The sequence below is a fragment of the Chrysemys picta genome, chromosome 10 (assembly GCF_011386835.1).
Source record: "Chrysemys picta bellii isolate R12L10 chromosome 10, ASM1138683v2, whole genome shotgun sequence".
NCBI lineage: Eukaryota > Metazoa > Chordata > Testudines > Emydidae > Chrysemys > Chrysemys picta.
Genome location: NC_088800.1, coordinates 72,569,395 through 72,588,732, shown reverse-complemented (window position 1 = coordinate 72,588,732; position 19,338 = coordinate 72,569,395). Strand labels below are relative to the sequence as shown.

The following is a 19,338-nucleotide window of genomic DNA, read 5'->3' as shown; positions in this document are numbered from 1 at the left end:
AAATCCGGAAGCACTCGGCAAAGTCCGGCCGCGGCTTTAAAGGAGCTGAGCGATCCCCGGCTCGCCCTGCGCCGCGGTTCGGTTGGCTGTGAGCGCGAGGAGCCTACGGGTGCCGGCGCCGCTGCCTAGTCCGCCCGTCCGTGCAGCCGCGGCGGGGGCCGCGATGTTGGCCGACAGCCTGGTGGAGGAGTTCGAGATCCGCGATGATGAGCCCTGGTACGATCAGCAGGACCTGCAGCAAGGTGAGCAGCCTGGCCGGGGCTCCGCGTGGAGGATGCCCGTCTTATGGGGTCTCGCCCCTCCGGGCGCAGGGGACTGGGTCCCGCTGACCAAGGCGCTGGAGGAGCCTTCTCTGGCGGCGGCTGCTGCGGGGGATGGAGGGGGGGGGGAGGACAGGTAAGTCTCTGGGGGGGGGGACTCCCTATGAGAGCGGGGGGGCAGGTAAGTCCCGAGGGGGGCTCTCAATGAGGTGGGGCAGGTGAGTCGGGGAGGGGGAATGATGTGGGGGGGAGAGAGGAGAGCAGAAGGGAAACGTGGACCTGGGGAGGGATGGGACAAAAAGCGGCGAGGAGGGGTGTGAGCGGACGGGAGGGGAGGAAAAGGACGAGGGAGGGTGCAGAGGACAGAAGGGTACACTTGGCCCCGAGAGGGTGGCGGGGGGGGGGGTACTCGGAGAAGGGGAGGGGGCTCTCTTGGAGAGGGAGGAAATGGGAGACAGCTCTAGGCTGGGGGCGCACAGGAGGAGGGAGAGGGCTCTTTTCTCTAACAATTGAAGCTGCAGGGCGTTTGCCATTATGCAGCTTCTTAGGGGACCGGGGGTTTAACGGGAGGCTAACCAAGAATAGCAAAGTACTGTAAGGCGCAATGGTATCGTGCCACCTTCGCAGTCATGGCTTCTGGGCCGTGTGTGACTGGGTAGGAATACGGATTTCTGCAAAACAAACCCTGTATTTAAAGAGTGGCTTGTGTACCTGGCTTAAGAACTGGTTCTTCCCTTAACTTTGTTCACTTTTTAGGGGTTAGACTGTGCCACTCTGTGTAATGCTGTACCTCTTACATAAAGCCGCTCGGTAAAGCGAATGCTTTTGCTTTAGCTGCAGTGCTTGCTTAAAATAGAATAGCTGTAAATAATACTTCGGGGTTTCCACACCCCGTCACCGTCTCCTGCCTACCTGTAATTAAAGGGCTTGCAATTGATTACATTGTAAATACTAGGATGAGTACTTGTGGCACCTTAGAGACTAACAAATTTATTTGGGCATAAGCTTTCGTGGGCTATAACCCACTTCATCATAAAGCTTATGCCCAAATAAATTTGTTGGTTTCTGAGGTGCCACAAGGACTCCTTGTTGTTTTTGCTGATACAGACTAATAGGGCTACACCTCTGAAACCTGTCACATTGTAAATACTGGAATATCTTTATTATGGATAGATGGTCAGTTACTGCTCTCAGCTCCTCTTTACACATGTCCTGTTTACAACTTACTATGAACATTCATTGCATAATTCCAATATGAATTTGCTTATCTTAATAATAAATGTGTACCTCTTATAGTGCTTTTTCATCAGTAGTTCGCTAAGTATTTTATAAAGCTGGTAAGTAGGCACTGAGGCACAGTAGTGGACTGAATGTATGACATTATCAGTTTTCTTAACTTCTTGTAGGCATTAATTGGAATGAATGTAGAATAACTTTCTTTGGATTTAACAATGTTTAACATTGGTATTTAGACTTACTTTTAAAATCCTATGTACATTCTTAAATGGCCAGCTCAGAACTGGAAGATTGAGAGAAGTGGCTTCCTCAAAACTAGATTTAATTAAAACTTGATTTCTCTAAGCTCTTCCTCATATAAACTCTTTGGAGTAGGGGCAGTTCTTTTGTTCTGTTTGTACAGTGCCGAGCACAGTGGGGTCCTTATCCATGACTGGGGCTGATAGGTACTATTACACTATAAAGAATAAAGGTAGGGAAAAAACCCCACTGTTTTCATACTAACGTCAAGCAGCTAACAATAAAAATTCCATCTCTCTAAGGTCAGAATAAGTCTGGAATTTTGTATGTTTTAACCAACTTTACTAACTGTTGAATAGCTATTTTTGAGTGCTTCATACTCAAAAACAATAGTTTTCTTAGATTGTAACTTAATATGATCACATAACCATAAATAGTTTGCTGTTGCCTAGAAAAACTGGTGAACCATCTGAAATGATTCTCTAATGATTTAGACCTTTTTTCCAATCCATTGTAAAGCTGTCACTGTTCAAAGCCAAACATAGCTGTGTGAATCACCTAAACTGCCTCCTGAAGTGTACTGTGATTCGCTTCTGCCTTATAATGTTCTTTTGGTCTGATCTGAATGGAAAATAAGTGGATTAACCTTTTTTATTTATTATTATTCCTTGTATCAAACTGTTATTTTGTGTTGTATTTATAAGTTCCACCTCACAAGTTAGTGTATTTCAGTGGTGGTTAAGAGATTCTCATATATCAAATAGACTTAAATACAGATTCTCTCATTAGAAAATGCCCTAAGTGTAAGTAATGATTAGCCTTGCCAAAAAAAGATGATAGTAAAAAAATCACAAAGCAGGAGGTAAACTTCCTGTAAAGGGATTTTTTCCTCATTCTGCTTTTTTTAAATGCTCTATTGTCTGCAATACTCTTAGGAAGTTTGAAAATATTTCCCATCACTTTAAAATCTGGCAAACATTGACTTTTTGTCTATTGAGTAGAACTGAAGCTAAATGATGATTTTTTTTATCTGCAAATGATTTTTATAGCACCCATTATGTCAAGAGATCTATGCATTAGCGTAATTAAAATTAGCACAGCTCTGAGAATAATATTGGATGCTGCTGCTGTGCTGAGAGAGATCAGGATGTTTGAGGATCCCTTAAAATTAACTAAAAATCCTAACTCCCTTAGCAGTTGAGTAGTTAAATTTTAACTCTCAAGATTTGAAAATCCCAAGTTCAAAGTAAGTCAAAGTTCAGACCAAACCTTTGATTGTGTTATGAACAATAAACTCCTGAAACTTCCACCTTTAAAAATTGAGAATGTAATATCCAGCCAGACTTCTTGTTAAAGCATAATGTTGCTTGAAGTGAATTTTCATGTCTGAAATATTCAAGAATGGGAGGAGCAATTCCCTGCTTTCGTAGGACTGTATTTTGTTGCAGTGTATTGACTTTCTGAAAAGGCTTCTCTCATATAAGGAAAGTGATCATAATGCTGTTGTTCAAAAATTAACAATCTGGAATGGAGGGTATAATATACATTCCATGGTGACAATTCTAAAGCTTGCTTAAAAGCAAGGATCTGATGGTAAACCAGGACTGCTTAGTAGTCTCTTCTGTTGTTGAAAATATCATTTTGCTGTACAAAGTCCTCTTATGTAGACTATTAAAACATTGGGGGAGGCGGAAATCTTGACACCTCCCCCAATTATAGTAACAGTGTCAGCATGGTTTGTACTCCAGTGTAATTGAGAAATGTTTAATGCAATAAGCAAGAACAACTTCTAAGTCTCACTTTAGTGTGGACATTCCAGACATAATTAAACATGATGAGGGGCAGAGATAGAGCTACCAAAATCTTACTCACCTTATTTTACCTAGAGGAGTAACTCATAAAGTGACTGACTTTAATTTGCATTATTTAAGTAAGAATGGATGACTGTGGCTCACAATAACTTTAGCCTCAAAGTGAAAAGTGACCTTCCCCACACATCTGTTGGGATTTCATTAATACATTGGCATAAATTTACAGTACCTGAGATCACAGCTAAGAACTTATAGCTGCTGTCCCTCTGCACTCATTGTACTGAACCTTTTAAAGAATTTACATTGCTTTGTTTCCTTATTCATCTGGACATCTAAGTCCTATATCTGCTTACTTATTTTTCTTGATTATCCACGCACTTAATGAACTTACTTGGCTGAGAAGTCCTTTCACTGGCCAAACTCCCCTGGACATCAGCATACTTAGTCTGCAGGATCAGTTGAGTAAATTAAAAAAGCTAATACTCTTTAACACACGTGCTAATGGGACTGATTATTTTTTTCCCCAAAGATGTTATACACGGGTAGCTCCCATTGATTTCACTGGGGTTTATGGGTGCTCAACCTTGCTGAAAATTGTTTAATTAGAAAGTAGATCCTTTCTGTAATGCTTAAAAATACTGGAGTTTTAGTATAGAACAAAATCTCTCACTTCTTTGCCTGTTTTTAAACAATGGGGTTTGTTTTGGTTTTTTTACACGCATTTTCTTGGTCTTTTCCACCTGTTTTCCTGCCTATCACGAGAAAGCCAACAGATTCTCTGAGAAGAATGGTGAATATTTCCTATAAGAAAATATCAATGCTTCTGTGAATCTTGTGTCAAACTAACAAGAGTATGTTTAAATCTGCAGCATGTACTTGGGTGCTCCATATAGACAGGAATACTTGCATACCACTTTATATGTTTGAAGTGCTGGGTAAATACTAACAATATGTACTGATATTCATGCATATGTAACTTCATGTTTATATGCATAGTTTAATTTCTTCTAACTGCACTTCTAGATACACTTTTTGTAAAGTATGCTTAGAGCCATAACACAAATCCAGGAGACAAGCTCAGATCCACAAAGATATTTAGGCTCCTAACTGCCACTGAAATTAATGAAAGTTAGGAGCTAAATACCTTTGAGGATCTGGGACAAAATGTTTAACTTTGTGTGTTCTGAGTAATTCTAAGAGTTATAAACATTCTTTGTTTAACAGAATCTTATTCTGTGCCTTATTTAAAGCATAGAGCCTTATGTGATGACAAAGTAAAAGTTGGAACACTGTATTATTTGAGGTAACAGAAAAAGTTGCTACAAATTGTTGAATGGCTTTAATGATTACATGGCTGCTGGTTACCCAAGGCTAGTGTGTTGTGTTGGTTTAGAATTTGTAAAATAGGATTATATTTGTATAACATTATATAGGGGATTATAGACTCACTGAAGTTAGACTGCAGGAGTTACCCCGAAGAAAGAAATGTGGAAAAATAAAAGGGGCTGTTTCTGACTGCCAGTTTAAACTTTATCTTTGCCTCTGGTTAATCAAAATGAAAGTTTACACTTTCTACCTCTGTAGACTGCAAGGAAACATCAAGCAAAATGTCTTAAGTAAAGTTGGTGAGGATTGGGAGATTTGTAAACAGCCCAGAGAATTAAGCTGTAGCTGGGTTTGCACTTCTTAACAAATGGACTCATGATCAAAATTATTCTTTCAACTCCTACCAGGTTAGATGAAAATACTCCGTTTATTATGACCATTTTATAAAAAGTGCAGGGATATACCCACTACCTTGCCTATGTATTTTGTGCATTCTAGAACATACACACTTTGTATTCATAAACAAAATTAACTTAATATTGGCTTATATAACCTTTGGATGCAGGAGGAGGGACTTCGGTTTGCTGGGTAATGAACCTTTTAGTTTGAGGAGATTAGCTGTAATCCTAAAAATGACATAAGGAGTGTGAGGCAAGAAGATTGCATTGATGTCACTATAGAATGATATACTAACCTTTAATTGCTGAACTATTTAGCAGTATATCACCAGAGAACAACTTTATTTCTGTTTTCTTATGTACATCAGTTAATGCCTTGTTTATTTCCCCACTATTCAGTTAAATCATATGGTGTATTTTGATGTATACAATTTACATAAACTTGCTGGAGTATCAGAATCCCAGTACAATGTTTGGATGCCATGTTTTCTGGCACTGCTTTTCTACAACTAGTAGTTAACTTGCAAGATATGGGACTAACAACTACTATGGTACAGTGGAGTCTTGGGCCCTTGTCTACAGTAGGAAAAAAGTTTAACTTGGATGCATTAAATTTCTAAACATGGGCATGTTATTGTGTATTTAATAGATTTCCTCCCCTCTCCCCCCACTGTGGATATGGCCTCTGACTTGCTGCTGTTAGTAGTCATTGGGTGTGGGGTTTAAATTTACTTACTCTTACTGGTGCAGATCTTGCCCTTCTCTTTCATAGAATCATAGAATAACAGGGTTGGAAAGGACCTCAGCAGGTCATCTAGTCCAACCCCCTGCTCAAAGCATTGATCAGTGGCCTTTGTTTTAAGAATCAGATTGCAAGGAATATTTTTTTCTTTGCTATGCTCAAAGTAGGAAATAACACCTTTGAGAACAACTTTGTTACAAGTAAAGAATATATAATTCATGGATTATTTGATCTGCTAAAGCACTTTAATATCTCTCCGAACACCCTGTTGGAAGATCTCAAGTTTCTGTGCATATTTGTTTGGGAAGTTCTTTGGTTTATGCATCAGAATGTAGTGATAATTTGAATATTCTGTCTAATTGAAGGCTGCCCAAATCAATTTTTAACAGGATTTTATTCCATTACAGCAACTGGATAGAGATAAGCTATCAAACTAAAATGAAACAAGATAAAAACAACGGCATTTGAACTTCCAACCTAAAGAAATATTGGGAGTTCATATTCCAGCCTATTATCTGTACCGCTCATATATATTATACATGCTTTTAAATCTTGGCGGAAAGAATTCTAAATTCTCCTTGGCTTGTCCTTCCTTGTATTCTGGCACTCTGCCGTTTATGATGATAGTTCCATATATCTAAAACTTAACAAGATTGTATTGCCAGCTTGCATGTATATGACAATCTGGTCATGGTCCAAGTGATGTGAAAGAGGTGGAAAATTACAAACTCTGTATAAGGAATTGCAATGTAGCTATTGGATTCTGCACTTATCTTCTATATGAAATATAATGCCATGTTTGGGGGGGTTACTACTCTAGCAATAACCTAGATTATTGATCTCCATTGTCACACAAAATGTGAGATGCATGCAACATAAGGACTAATAATGTGCTACTTATTGCATATAATTCTTTCATAAGCTTGGAATTTACTAATCCAGGCTATAGTTAAAGGAGGGCATCCAAGTTTAGCTGTAGTCCCTGTATATGTGTGGATTCCTCATTCTTTAAAAACAAAACAAACGAACAACTGCAATATTCATAGGAACTCTGGAAATTGCTGAGGAGGATTAGGCTGAGTTTCAAATATCTAAGAGAACAAATAGCATTTAGAATCTTTTTTGAGAAAAGGAAACTAACCATTGTCTGGTGCTGTTTATAAGTAGAGAGACACACAATACATATCTGAGCACGTTATCTAACTTCCTATTTCATCAGAAAACGTGTTTGTTTGAAAATCTTCAGCTGATTGTCTAATGGTGCTGCATGGGCTGGGTTGCCTTTTGGGGTGGTTGGAGGAGCAAGGGGACATCAAATATTGTTCCAGGCCTGGCCTAACCAGTACTTAACAGGCCTTCTTGCTTTTTACTCCCCTCTCAGAATGGGTTTAGCAGTTACTAATTGAGGGATCTAGGGTAAGAGCTACTTGGTGGTACACTACTGGGACTCGTGTTTATGCTGCTCTCTGCCTACCATGTTGGGAGCATCATTCCCATTCATCCTCACCTGCATAGGGGACAATGTGAATGGGCAGATGTAGATGGGGAATGACAGAAGGCAAAGAGTGATCAGGTGAGGAAAGTAAAACTAATGTGGTGGAGAGGAGACTAAAAAGGATGGAATGAATGAGGGGGGAAAATGGAGAATTAGCCTCAATCTCAAAGAAGTTGTATTGTAGCATAATAGCTTGTACTTGGACACAGTTATAACTACCGTAACTCTGAGAATTTAATTGAAATAACATAGTAATGGTCAGATTGCACAAACTGGGTCTTAAAATTTACAGGCAGATTATTTATTTATTTAGATCTGCATCTTGCTGCTGAGCTTGGGAAGACATTATTGGATCGTAACACAGAACTGGAGGAATCTTTGCAGCAAATGTATGCAACCAATCAAGAGCAACTACAAGAGATAGAGGTAAATTTTAAGGAGTATGGGTGAGTTCTATTGCAGAGTTTGATAATCTTGAAGTGTGGACATTTAAATCATTTGAATACCATGAAACTTGATTTTGATATGGTATTATGACTCCTTCAAAACTTCATCTTCCAAGTAAACATTCTGAATGCCTCTTGCAGTTAATTTTAGTCTGATTCTAAATTTTCGAAAGCTTGATAACATGCATAGACACAGTTTCCTCTCCTTAATAGAATCTTTGTATCTTCACTAAATTTAACTTCTATAACTATAATGACAAGTACCAATTGTGTTTGTATAAACTAGCTGTTTCAGAAATGTATACTGTTTAAAACAAGGGTTTCTCTATATAAATACATGATGTGGGTGGATTACTTTTCTTAACAAATCCAGAAAATACATGTAGAAGAAATCTGTAGGTTTTTGAAAAGCCTGCATTATTTGAAATAGTATGACTAGCTGTTTCCACAAATATCTTCATATGCACAAAAATTGTAAGTTTAACAAATGTTATCATGCCGTACGCAAAAGGCTTCCTGTAATTACACAGTAGAGAGCAGTGATATTTTTGCATGCTGTATATTTAATATTTTAGTCTGATCAAAAGTATTAAAGTCAATTGCAAAGAACTTATTCTATTTAATAGTGTTTTCAGCATTTCAATCATCCATTGATATTAATTTTAAACTTTTAAATTAATTAAATGAACTGTGAAATGAACTGACTGGTAATTAAGAAGAATCTACATAACTGAATAGTCCACATGATACAAGTAGTATTAAAGCAATCATCAATTTAAAGTAAAGTGTATATATCTGCCTGCAATTTAGAGAATGTTGAAATGATCTTTCAGTACAATAATGGCAATCACTACAGCTTTAATCCAACATTTGTATTAGGTTGCATATGGAAGCAAATAATGCTGTGTTGGTGGTAACATGGCATTTTAAATTCTAGGATGCTTGTAGGTGTCCCACGTTAGCTGTGTGTTTTTGTTTTTTTGTTTTTTTTTTTTTAATAGAAAATTCACACAACAGGTGCACAGTATAGACAAAAAATGCCCTCTTCTAAGGATACCTTTGTATTGCTGATTTTTGACATACCTCACACAGCTTACTTGACTTTTTCCCCCCCCTATTAAATCATGGTAGATCTAGTCTCTATATCCAGCTCATTCTGTAATATAAAGGACATCAATAAAGTAAAACAATGCTGGAGTTAAAGCTACCAACCACAAACAAACCCAACCTATCTGCATTTGTTTATGCAGAGCTCTTGAAATGTCTCCCGAGTCTAAATGGTTCACAAATAAGATTGATCCTTAGGGTCTGAAGTATGTAAACTCTTAGAGCAACTACACAAACTATTAGGTCTCCCACTCTGATGTACATTAAGGTGCAAGGAAGGGCAATGAAAATGATGGGGGGGTATGGAACAGCTTCTATATGAGGAGAGATTAAAAAGAATGGAATTATTCATTTTAGAAAAGAGATGACTAAGGGGGGGGGGATATGATAGAGGTCTATACAATCATGAATGGTACGGAGAAAGAGACACAAGAACTAGGGCAGTAGTTCTCAAACTTATTTGATCACCCCCCCTTCTTCATGTATGTAGTAGTTATGCCCTCTTCTCCCCTACTATCCCCCAGCCACACAAGTACATATGCCCATATACGCAGCAGTGCTTCACTTGAATCATTTTTTTGCTTCTTTGTTTTTCACATGAATTTTTTTCTGCTGCATGAATGAGCCAATGATCCATTGTAATAAGAGCAAAAGCAAAACAGTGATTGTAGTCCATACTTAAATAAATGTGCATACTGCATCGTAGCAAACGGATTAACATGCAGATGGCAACGACTTTGTATAATGCTAAGCAAGCTTAACAGATATCTGTCAACATGCACAGTGCCATCTAGAGCCAAATGCACAGTGCTGTCTGATATGTCTGGAGGAATCAGCTTTGCTAGTTACTTGTTGCTGTGGGTAAAATGTGTGCAGTAAGATTTGTTTTCTTTTTTTTTCCCCTGAAAGATTCTCAACTCCCTCCTGAATATATTCCACGCCTCCTAGTTTGAGAACCTCTGAACTAGGGGGAATCACCCAATGAAATTAATAGGCAGCAAGTTTAAAAACAAACAAAAGGAGTACTTCTTCACAGAACACACTATCAACCTGTGCCAACAAGTATCACTGGGTTCAAAAAATAATTAGATCTATCCTCCATGAAATTATCTGTCAATGGCTACTAGCCAAGGTGCTCAGGATGCAATCCCAGGCTCCAGGTGTCCCAGCCAGAAGCTGGGACTAGATGATGGGGGATGGATCACTTGAAATTGCCCAGTTGTGTTCATTTCCTCTGAAGCATATGGCACTGGCCACCATCCGAGACTGGATACTGGTGGACCATTGGTCTGACATATGGCCATTCTTATGCCCATCACCTTGTAATGCACTCATTTTATGAAGAGACGGTGAGGAAATGCTATAATCTTGCCAAAAGAATAAACTGGAAAAAAAAAATCTGTCCTACACACGTTACTTGAGTAGCTATCTAAAGAGCCTTGTTGCGTCTGCTTTATTCATATAGATTTTTGAGAGCTTATTTTAAAAAAATACTGATGTAACCTGATCTTTATTACAGTCAATTAGCGTTGCGCATAATATAACTTGTGTATGTTTCATTTCAAAAGACAATTTCCTTGTCTTCGCTGCATAGGAAGGGTTAAGGGAATTGAAACATGTAGAACTGTTCATAATCTAATTTTGAAGATTAAAACTAAAGTTTTAAACACTTGACATCATTAGGTATTTAGTCTCTGACCTTTGCACTGACACGTATGCTACTAACTAATCATGATGGATGTAATAAATGGTGCAATAGCAGATTAAAACCAATGCCAGAAAAACTAACCAAGACTGTTCATGAATCTTGGCATCTCTTGTAAATCCAAATGTGGGGCGTTACAGCTCTCCTTTTCATAATGATCTAGTGGAGTGTAAGCCTGCTTGGCAGTGTTTCACTTGCAGTTACATATTAAGTTTTCCTATTTCCCTTGGAATTGATGTAGATGCTAGTGTGAATTTCTGAAATATCGGGAAAGCCAGTACAAACTTTGATGTTTGCATTTGGGGTTTCTGCTCTCATCTCCTGCATATTTTCAAGTTACGCTGACATCAGCCATGCAAGGTGAGATGAAGTGTAGTTCCTTGAGAAAGGGAGTAATCTACTCTCTCCCTCATGTTCCATTCCACCTAAAGTATAACCTGTCAGCCTAGGCTACCATTCAGTGGGTTCTTTATTATTCATTAAAGCACCTAAATTCAGAACTCTAATCTTCATGTTTATATGCTTAGTCACCTTTCCCGGTTGAAGAAACCATGAACGTTTCCAATTTCTTTGAGACTAGCAGATAGGGAAAGTTAATCTGAAATGGGTCACACTGAGATTCTGTTGGTTAATCCACATGCTATTCTTGTGTGAATCCTGTGTCACGTGCCCGTGGGTTGCAAAAAGACCTAACCAACAGCTATCCGATTGATCTTGTAGTAGTTTGTTTGTAGCAGTGCATAGCCCTAGATTAACTTGTAATCGCTTCTTAAATTACCTAAAATGTAAAGCCATCAACCTTCTAATGCAGTAAAAGGTTAAGTAGAATATTAGAAGCTTTGATTACATAATTAGCAGGTCACTTACAAGAGTAATTGCTCCTAATCTAGAAATCTTTCAGACAACTTTGATGTGGATGATTTTGAACATTTAGCATCCAACTGTGTAAAATGTGGTTAAATTTAGAACCTAATACTTCAAGAAATATTCTATATTCAACTTCTTTAGGACAAACTAGTTCATGATAATGTGAACTTGATTTTAAACTTATTCTAAAGATCATGGAGCAAATAACTAAGCAATCAATTTGCAAACACCTAGAAAATAAGGTGATAAGTAACATTCAACATGGATTTGGCAAGAACAAATCATGTCAAACCAACCTAATGGCTTTCTTTGACAGTATAACAAGCCTAGTAGATAGGGGGAAGCAGTAGATGGGTATATCTTGACTTTAGTAAGGCTTTTGATACCGTGCTGCATGACCTTCTGATAAACAAATTAGGCAAATACAACCTAGATGGAGCTATTTTAAGGTAGGAGCACCCCACTGATTGGAAAACCGGTCCAGAGAGTAGTTATCAATGGTTCACATTCAAACTGGAAGGGCATATCAAGTGTGGTCTCACAGGGATCAGTTCTGAGTCTGGTTCTGTTCAATATGGCATAGAGAGTACACTTATAATCTTTGTGGATGATACCAAGCAGGAAAGGTTGCAAGTGCTTTGGAGGACAAGATTAAAATTCAAAATGATCTGGAGAAATGGTCTGAAGTAAATAAGATGAAATTCAATAAGGACAAATGCAAAATACTCCACTTAGGAAGGAACAATCAGTTGCATATATACAAAATGGGAAATGACTGCCTAGGATGGAGTACTGCGGAAAGAAATGTGGGGGTCATAGTGGATCACAAGCTGAATGAGTCCATGTAGCACTGTTGCGCCAAAAAAAAAAAAAAAAAAAGGCAAACATCATTGTGGCATGTATTAGCCAGAGTGATGTAAGCAAGACACAAGAAGTAATTCTTCCACTCTGCTATGTGCTGATTAGGCCTTAACTGGAGTATTGTGGCCCGTTCTGGGTGCCACATTTCAGGAAAGATGTAGACAAATTGGAGAGAGTCCAGAAAAGAACAACAAAAACGATTAAAGGTCTAGAAAACATGACCTCTGAGGGAAGATTGAAAAAATTGGGTTTGTTTCTTCTGGAGAAGAAGACTGAGACAGGACATAACACTTTTCAAGTACATAAAAGGTTGTTAAAGGAGGGAGAAAAATTTGTTTTTGTTAGCCTCTGAGGATAGGACAAGAAGCAACGGGCTTAAATTGCAGCAAGGAAAAAAGACGGCTAAGGGGAGATATGATTGAGGTCTATAAAATCATGACTGGTGTAAAGAAAGTAGATAGAAGTAGTAAATAATACTTCTCTCATAACACAAGAACTAGGGGTCACCAAATGAAATTAATAGGCAGCAGGTTTAAAACAAATAAAAGGAAGTATTTCTTCACACAACGAACAGTCAACCTGTCGAACTCTAAAGAGCATTCAGGAATTAGTGTGTATGAGACTGTTGCAGTTTTGAAAACAAGTATAACATAAGAAAGGCCGTACCGGGTCAGACCAAAGGTCCATCTAGCCCAGTATCCTGTCTACCGACAGTGGCCAATGCCAGGTGCCCCAGAGGGAGTGAACCTAACAGCCAATGATCAAGTGATCTCTCTCCTGCCATCCATCTCCACCCTCTGACAGAGGCTAGGGACACCATTCCTTACCGGTCCTGGCTAATAGCCATTAATGGACTTAACCACCATGAATGTATCCAGTTCTCTTTTAAACTCTGTTTATAGTCCTAGCCTTCACAACCTCCTCAGGTAAGGAGTTCCACAAGTTGACTGTGCGCTGGGTGAAGAACTTCCTTTTATTTGTTTTAAACCAGCTGCCTATTAATTTCATTTGATGACCCCTAGTTCTTGTATTATGGGAATAAGTAAATAACTTTTCCTTATCCACTTTCTCCACATCACTCATGATTTTATATACCTCTATCATATCCCCCCTTAGTCTCCTCTTTTCCAAGCTGAAGAGTCCTAGCATCTTTAATCTCTCCTCATATGGGACCCGTTCCAAACCCTTAATCATTTTAGTTGCCCTTTTCTGAACCTTTTCTAGTGCCAGTATATCTTTTTTGAGATGAGGCGAACACATCTGTACACAGTATTCGAGATGAGGGCATACCATTGATTTATATAAGGGCAATAATATATTCTCAGTCTTATTCTCTATCCCCTTTTTAATGATTCCTAACATCCTGTTTGCTTTTTTGACCGCCTCTGCATACTGCGTGGACATTTTCAGAGAACTATCCACGATGACTCCAAGATCTTTTTCCTGACTTGTTGTAGCTAAATTAGCCCCCATCATATTGTATGTATAGTTGGGGTTATTTTTTCCAATGTGCATTACTTTATCCACATTAAATTTCATTTGCCATTTTGTTGCCTGATCACTTAGTTGACAATATACATGTGTGCATCTTGGTTAACTCTTCTTTGCCAGAGGATGTTGTGATGTCCAAGACCATAACAGGGTTCAAAAAAGAATTACCGGTAGATAAATTCATGGAGGATAGGTCCATCAATGGCTATTAGCCAGGATGGGCAGGAATGGTGTCCCTAGCCTCTGTTTGCAGGAAGCTGGGAATGAGCAACAGGGGATGGATCACTTGATGATTACCTGTTCTGGTCATTCCCTCTGGGGCACCTGGCATTGGCCACTGTTAGAAGACAGGATACTGGGCTAGATGGACCTTTGGTCTGACCCAGTAGGACCGTTCTTATGTAAGGGCAGTTTAGGTTGGACATTAGGAAAAACTTCCTGTTGGGTAGTTAAGCACTGGAATAAATTGCCTAGGGAGGTTGTGGAATCTCCATCACTGGAGATTTTTAAGAGCAGGTTAGGCAAACACCTGTCAGGGATGGTCTAGATAATACTTAGTCCTGCAGTGAGTGCAGGGGATTGAACTAGATGACCTTCTGAGGTCCCTTCCAGTCCTACAAGTCTGTGGTATTTCTGGTCCAGGAATGACTTAATGCATATTTGTATGCAGGATACCTGGAACTTTTAAGTATTTGTGTGTAGTAAAATCCATATAGACGTGTTCAGCTGTGGGAAAGCCTAAGGTGTTTCTAATATCAAGGGATTTAAAGATGGTTTATTACTCTTACGTAGGAAATCTTTATCCTAGGCTTTCTAAAAGCAGTTTCACCACTACAAAATAAACAACCTGCTAAGTTTCTTGAATAAAGAGGATTACACTGAGAACATTTCATACAGAATTAAAAAAAGCAGGAGACCTTTGATTGGGATTATATAAACTAGAATGCCCCTTGTGGGTAATTAAAGTTTGTTCTAATTTGTACTTCCTGATAAATAGTAACCCAAATATCATCAGTTTACAGTTTTAAGACTAAACTAAAATCAGTTTCCTTAAACTTAAGGCAGCTTCATGCACTGAGAACTTTATTCTGATTTGAAAGGGTTTGCCCATGCAAAGTATAACCCCAGTGTTGCAGCTGGTAAATTGCATAATTACAAACTGGAAGTTGTAATTTAAATCATCCTTATTCTAATTTAAGGAAACCACATGTGACATGGTGTCTTGCTATTTACTCTGAGATTTAAAAGGGCTGGTGGGCTCATTTGTGGAAAACACTCCTGAGCTATTTAAGGGTACAATGTCTTTCCACGGTTCTGCAATCAAAACTAATGTACATTGTATTATTCGTGACATTTATGGGAAACAAACTGAAAATCCTGATTTAAGAATTTAAAGTTAAAACTTACACTAAGTAGGATTAAACATTTTTAGCAGTGTGAAGATGGTAACTGCAAATTATCTTCTAGTACCTTACAAAGCAAGTGGAGCTCTTACGTCAGATGAATGACCAGCATGCAAAGGTTTATGAACAGCTGGATGTTACAGCAAGAGAACTGGAAGATGCTAATCAAAAACTAGTTGTGGATAGTAGAGTGTCACAACAAAAGATATTAAGGTAACTAAAGTTTTGTGGAGCAACTTTTTTTATATATATAGAGGAATTAGAATGGAATACTAGTCTGACTGCATTAGTTTATGCATTTTTGGGTGGCTGGTTATCCAGTTGTCTAATCACTGGGCTTTTGGGTTATGTGATTTTTTGTTTGTTACTGGTAACTGTGGAGCAGTTTCCAGAGGAAGAAGCACAAAACTGAGTGAATAGTGACTGAGCTCATGCTATTGGTCATGCCCTTGACTTAAAGCCAGTCATGTTAACAGCTTTATATGTTCATGAACTTCAGCCTGACAGAGACTATTGAAGGTCTGCAAACCCATATAGATGACCTTCAGAGACAAGTGGAGGAATTGAAGAAATCTGGACGAGGTCATATGAACCATGAGCGATCTGAGCAGCCACGATCAGTGCACAGCTTCTCATGTTTGAAGGAGCTGTATGACCTTCGCAAGTAAGACACTAACTCAATGATATGTCATTTTATTGTGCAAGCAGATTTTTTAATCTTTCATCCGTTTGTAGCAGAGCAGAGAAATCAGACGTGCATTTCTAAAAAAATCTGTCAGTGTCACTCCAGACAAATGAGTTAAGACCAAAGCAGTCTTCACAAGCCTACTTTTAAGCTTTAATATTGACACTTCTATAGTGCATATTCAAGAGGTGATTTTGTTTTAAAAATTAGAATTACAAAACATGCTTGTATGAAACTTTGTCAGATTTCTGACAGTGGATTTTTATGACCATTCTGGGCATTCATTTAGGTTTCATAATGGAAATTCTGAGACTTTTAAACTGCAGGGTATGGATATCTTATAGTTTGCAGATCCATTTCATTATGAGAATTGTACAAGTTAAAAATGGGGAAAATGTATTGGATTATCATGCAGTCTATCTTCTTCCAGTACTAGGAATGTCCTGTAGAAAACTATATCTTGTGGCCTCAAAGAAATACTCTAAAAAAAATCTCAAGAATTCTGGTTAGAGGTCTCCATGTACAGTAGATTTTAGATCTACAATTTGATATTGCAATTAAGCAGTTGCCACACCACCTGAACTGGGAACCATACATCACTGGGTACTGAATTTACTAAAGCCCTGTAGAAAAGCATTCTGTTTGATTATTGAGGCATTGTAACTTTGTACAAATAGATACCTTAATGACCAACCTGGTTCTGTTTGGAAACCCTTTTTTTTCCAACAGTGAGTTTAAATTCAATCTCTGTATTATCCAGAAGAGGCAGCCTAAAAATCATAAAAAGAACAGGAGTACTGTGGCACCTTAGAGACTAACAAATTTTTTTTTTTCATAGGAAATCTAAGCTCTGACACTTTTTGTTTCTGCAGGTATTTTGTTTACGATCATATTTTTGCAGAAAAAATTACTTCAATGGATAGTCAGCTGAGTCCCATAGAAGAAGAAAATGAGAACTTAAAAAAGGCTTTGACTGTATTACAAGCCCAACTTAATCTGGAAAAGGAGAAAAGAGTGACTATGGAAGAGGAATATCAACTTATGGTAAAGGAGAACTGTGACCTTGAACAGAGGCTGGTTGATAAAGACTTATACCGGGCTCGGGCAGAAGAGCTTGAATTAGAAGTGGCTGAAATGCGGCAGATGTTTCAGTCTGAAAACACATTTGTCAACAGCATGGAGAATCTAGTTCCAGAATCATTTTTTATTTCATTTAAAGAGTCTTTAGAAAGGGAAATTAATCAAAGCCCTTCAGAGGATGCATCCTTGACTGTCCCCCAGCTTGATAAAAGGGCCCTAAAAAGAAGCAACAGTGAGACCTTCCTAAGCAGTGCTGCAGGAGGAGACCTTCTAAAGGGCCATGAAGAAACCTGTATTAGAAGAGCTGAAGCTGTGAAGCAGCGAGGCATCTCCTTGCTTAATGAAGTGGACGCTCAGTATAATGCTCTGAAGGTTAAGTACGAGGAACTTCTGAAGAAGTGTCAAATGGATGAAGATTCTTTGAAACATAAGGCTGTACAAACCTCAAAACCGTATTCCAAAGACACTAGTGTGGGGAACATCCAGTCTGACCGTTCAACTACTGATCAAGAGCATGGAAATATTGAGCTAATGGGCTCACCCACAAATGCTATACCTGAATATAAAGCTCTCTTTAAGGAAATTTTTAGTTGTATCAGAAAAACAAAGCAAGAAATAGATGAACATAGAACAAAATATAAGCGTTTCTCTTCTCAGCCCTAACACTTGTTTGTATTAACTATGCTGATGACCTGTTTTCCCACTGAAAAGTTCTGTATTAGTCCAGAAGGGAAACATTAAGGGTCCCTCTGGTGTTTGTATGTATCTTGTTGTCACAGGTGTACTCCCTTCAACTTGAATGTATGTTCACTTTACTTGTAAATATGTATGATATGGTCAACCCATTAGTCAGTTGTATTCTCTGTGCACGCAATGACCCCTACTACACAGTAAAAGTTATTGTTCAGTGGTAGTTGTTGGCAGTCTTAAAAGTAGAAATTTGGCTTAATTTTTGCATACTACGTTTGTCCTCTCCACAGCAGCAATTGACAATCTAGCTCACTATGCCCAGTATACTACAGAAGCTGTAGACCTAAGGAGAAATGATTGTATTATACTTTTTCCACTGTGGGAAATTTGGAGTAAATTTTTTCCTTACTTCACAAACCTATTTTTTGTGGCTATTTTTGTGTATTAAAATCCACCTGTGGGAAACCTCTGCTTCAGACTGAAATTAGTAGTCAGTCTAAACGGATGTGCCCTGGCAGAGATGAGTGGAAACTGGCACAGCAGCCTGTATTAGGCTTAATTTAAGCCAGTTTTTCATACCAAGTTTTCATATGCACTAAACTCTTTCCCCTTAGCATAAATGTCTTTATATTAAAAATGGATTAGGTGTAAAGGTATGAATATTTGAGAGAGTTCAATGTTTAGGGCACTCTTAAGGCAAGATACTGTGAACTATGTATATTGTCACTGATCTACTGTTCTTTAGTGGTACTCCTAAAAGTGCATTTTTGTCATGTGATAAGATGGAATGTTACAATTTGTGGTAGCTTTGTTGTGGAGGAATGGCTTTCTTTAGTCTATAAAGCCTCCTACTCCAAGTGTTTTAAAGGAGACCGGACAAGTAAGTTTATCAGATGATGGTGTTCATCACTTTACACCATTTTAGCTCAAGTATGTGTAGACCTATTTAGTATCAGCAGTAAAAACAAAAACCACCCCAAAACACCTCTTTAAGAACCAGATTACAACATGTAAGAGATGAGGCCAAGGTGTAATTAAACCCTCCTTGCTCCTTCCTCTCTTTCCATCCCTCCTTCCCAATAAAATAAAGATTGCAGGACCAACTTCAGCTAATGAAAATGAAGAATATGGATGACCACTACATCAAATGGGAGGAGGAAAGGCAGGAGAATGGTAAAGGCTGAGAAACCAAGAAGGAATGGAAGCCAGATAACCAGCACTAAAAGGTGATCTGATAATTTTACAAGAGTAGCAATGCGCTTAACTCTTTAAAGTGTCGAGTGTTCAAGTCAATGTTTGCTATGGATAAACATCTGTCTACTTGAGTTGCGTAGGTAAATCAAACTGTTGGCACATGATGTTAAGAAACTTTACAGCTGTCATTAAGTTGCTGCTGCTATTATAAATTCTTGTCTGCCTCGTGTACAATGTAAGTTAGTCTTCAGTTATTTTATACTTGTCCTTCAGTAAGACGGTATTGAGTTTTACAGGTTAG

At 38.4% G+C, this 19,338-nt stretch overlaps 1 protein-coding gene across 1 annotated transcript; it reads left to right on the top strand.

Annotated features, from left to right (window-relative positions):
• Positions 1-108: 108 nt before the first annotated feature.
• Positions 109-18,262, top strand: CDR2 (cerebellar degeneration related protein 2). The gene is made up of 5 exons (XM_008164637.4): positions 109-242; positions 7,822-7,934; positions 15,453-15,601; positions 15,888-16,052; positions 16,946-18,262. Exons 1-5 carry the CDS (start codon positions 164-166, stop codon positions 17,814-17,816), a joined length of 1,377 nt encoding a protein of 458 aa, XP_008162859.2. The 5' UTR covers positions 109-163; the 3' UTR covers positions 17,817-18,262.
• Positions 18,263-19,338: the final 1,076 nt, after the last annotated feature.

What these genes read in the sequence shown, in the direction of transcription:
- CDR2 (XM_008164637.4), top strand. Translation starts at nt 164, where the DNA reads ATGTTGGCCGACAGCCTGGTGGAGGAGTTCGAGATCCGCGATGATGAG. An exon ending in AGCAACTACAAGAGATAGAG is followed by an intron (nt 7,935 to 15,452) that starts GTAAATTTTAAG and finishes ATTATCTTCTAG; the next exon opens with TACCTTACAAAGCAAGTGGA. An exon ending in TCACAACAAAAGATATTAAG is followed by an intron (nt 15,602 to 15,887) that starts GTAACTAAAGTT and finishes CATGAACTTCAG; the next exon opens with CCTGACAGAGACTATTGAAG.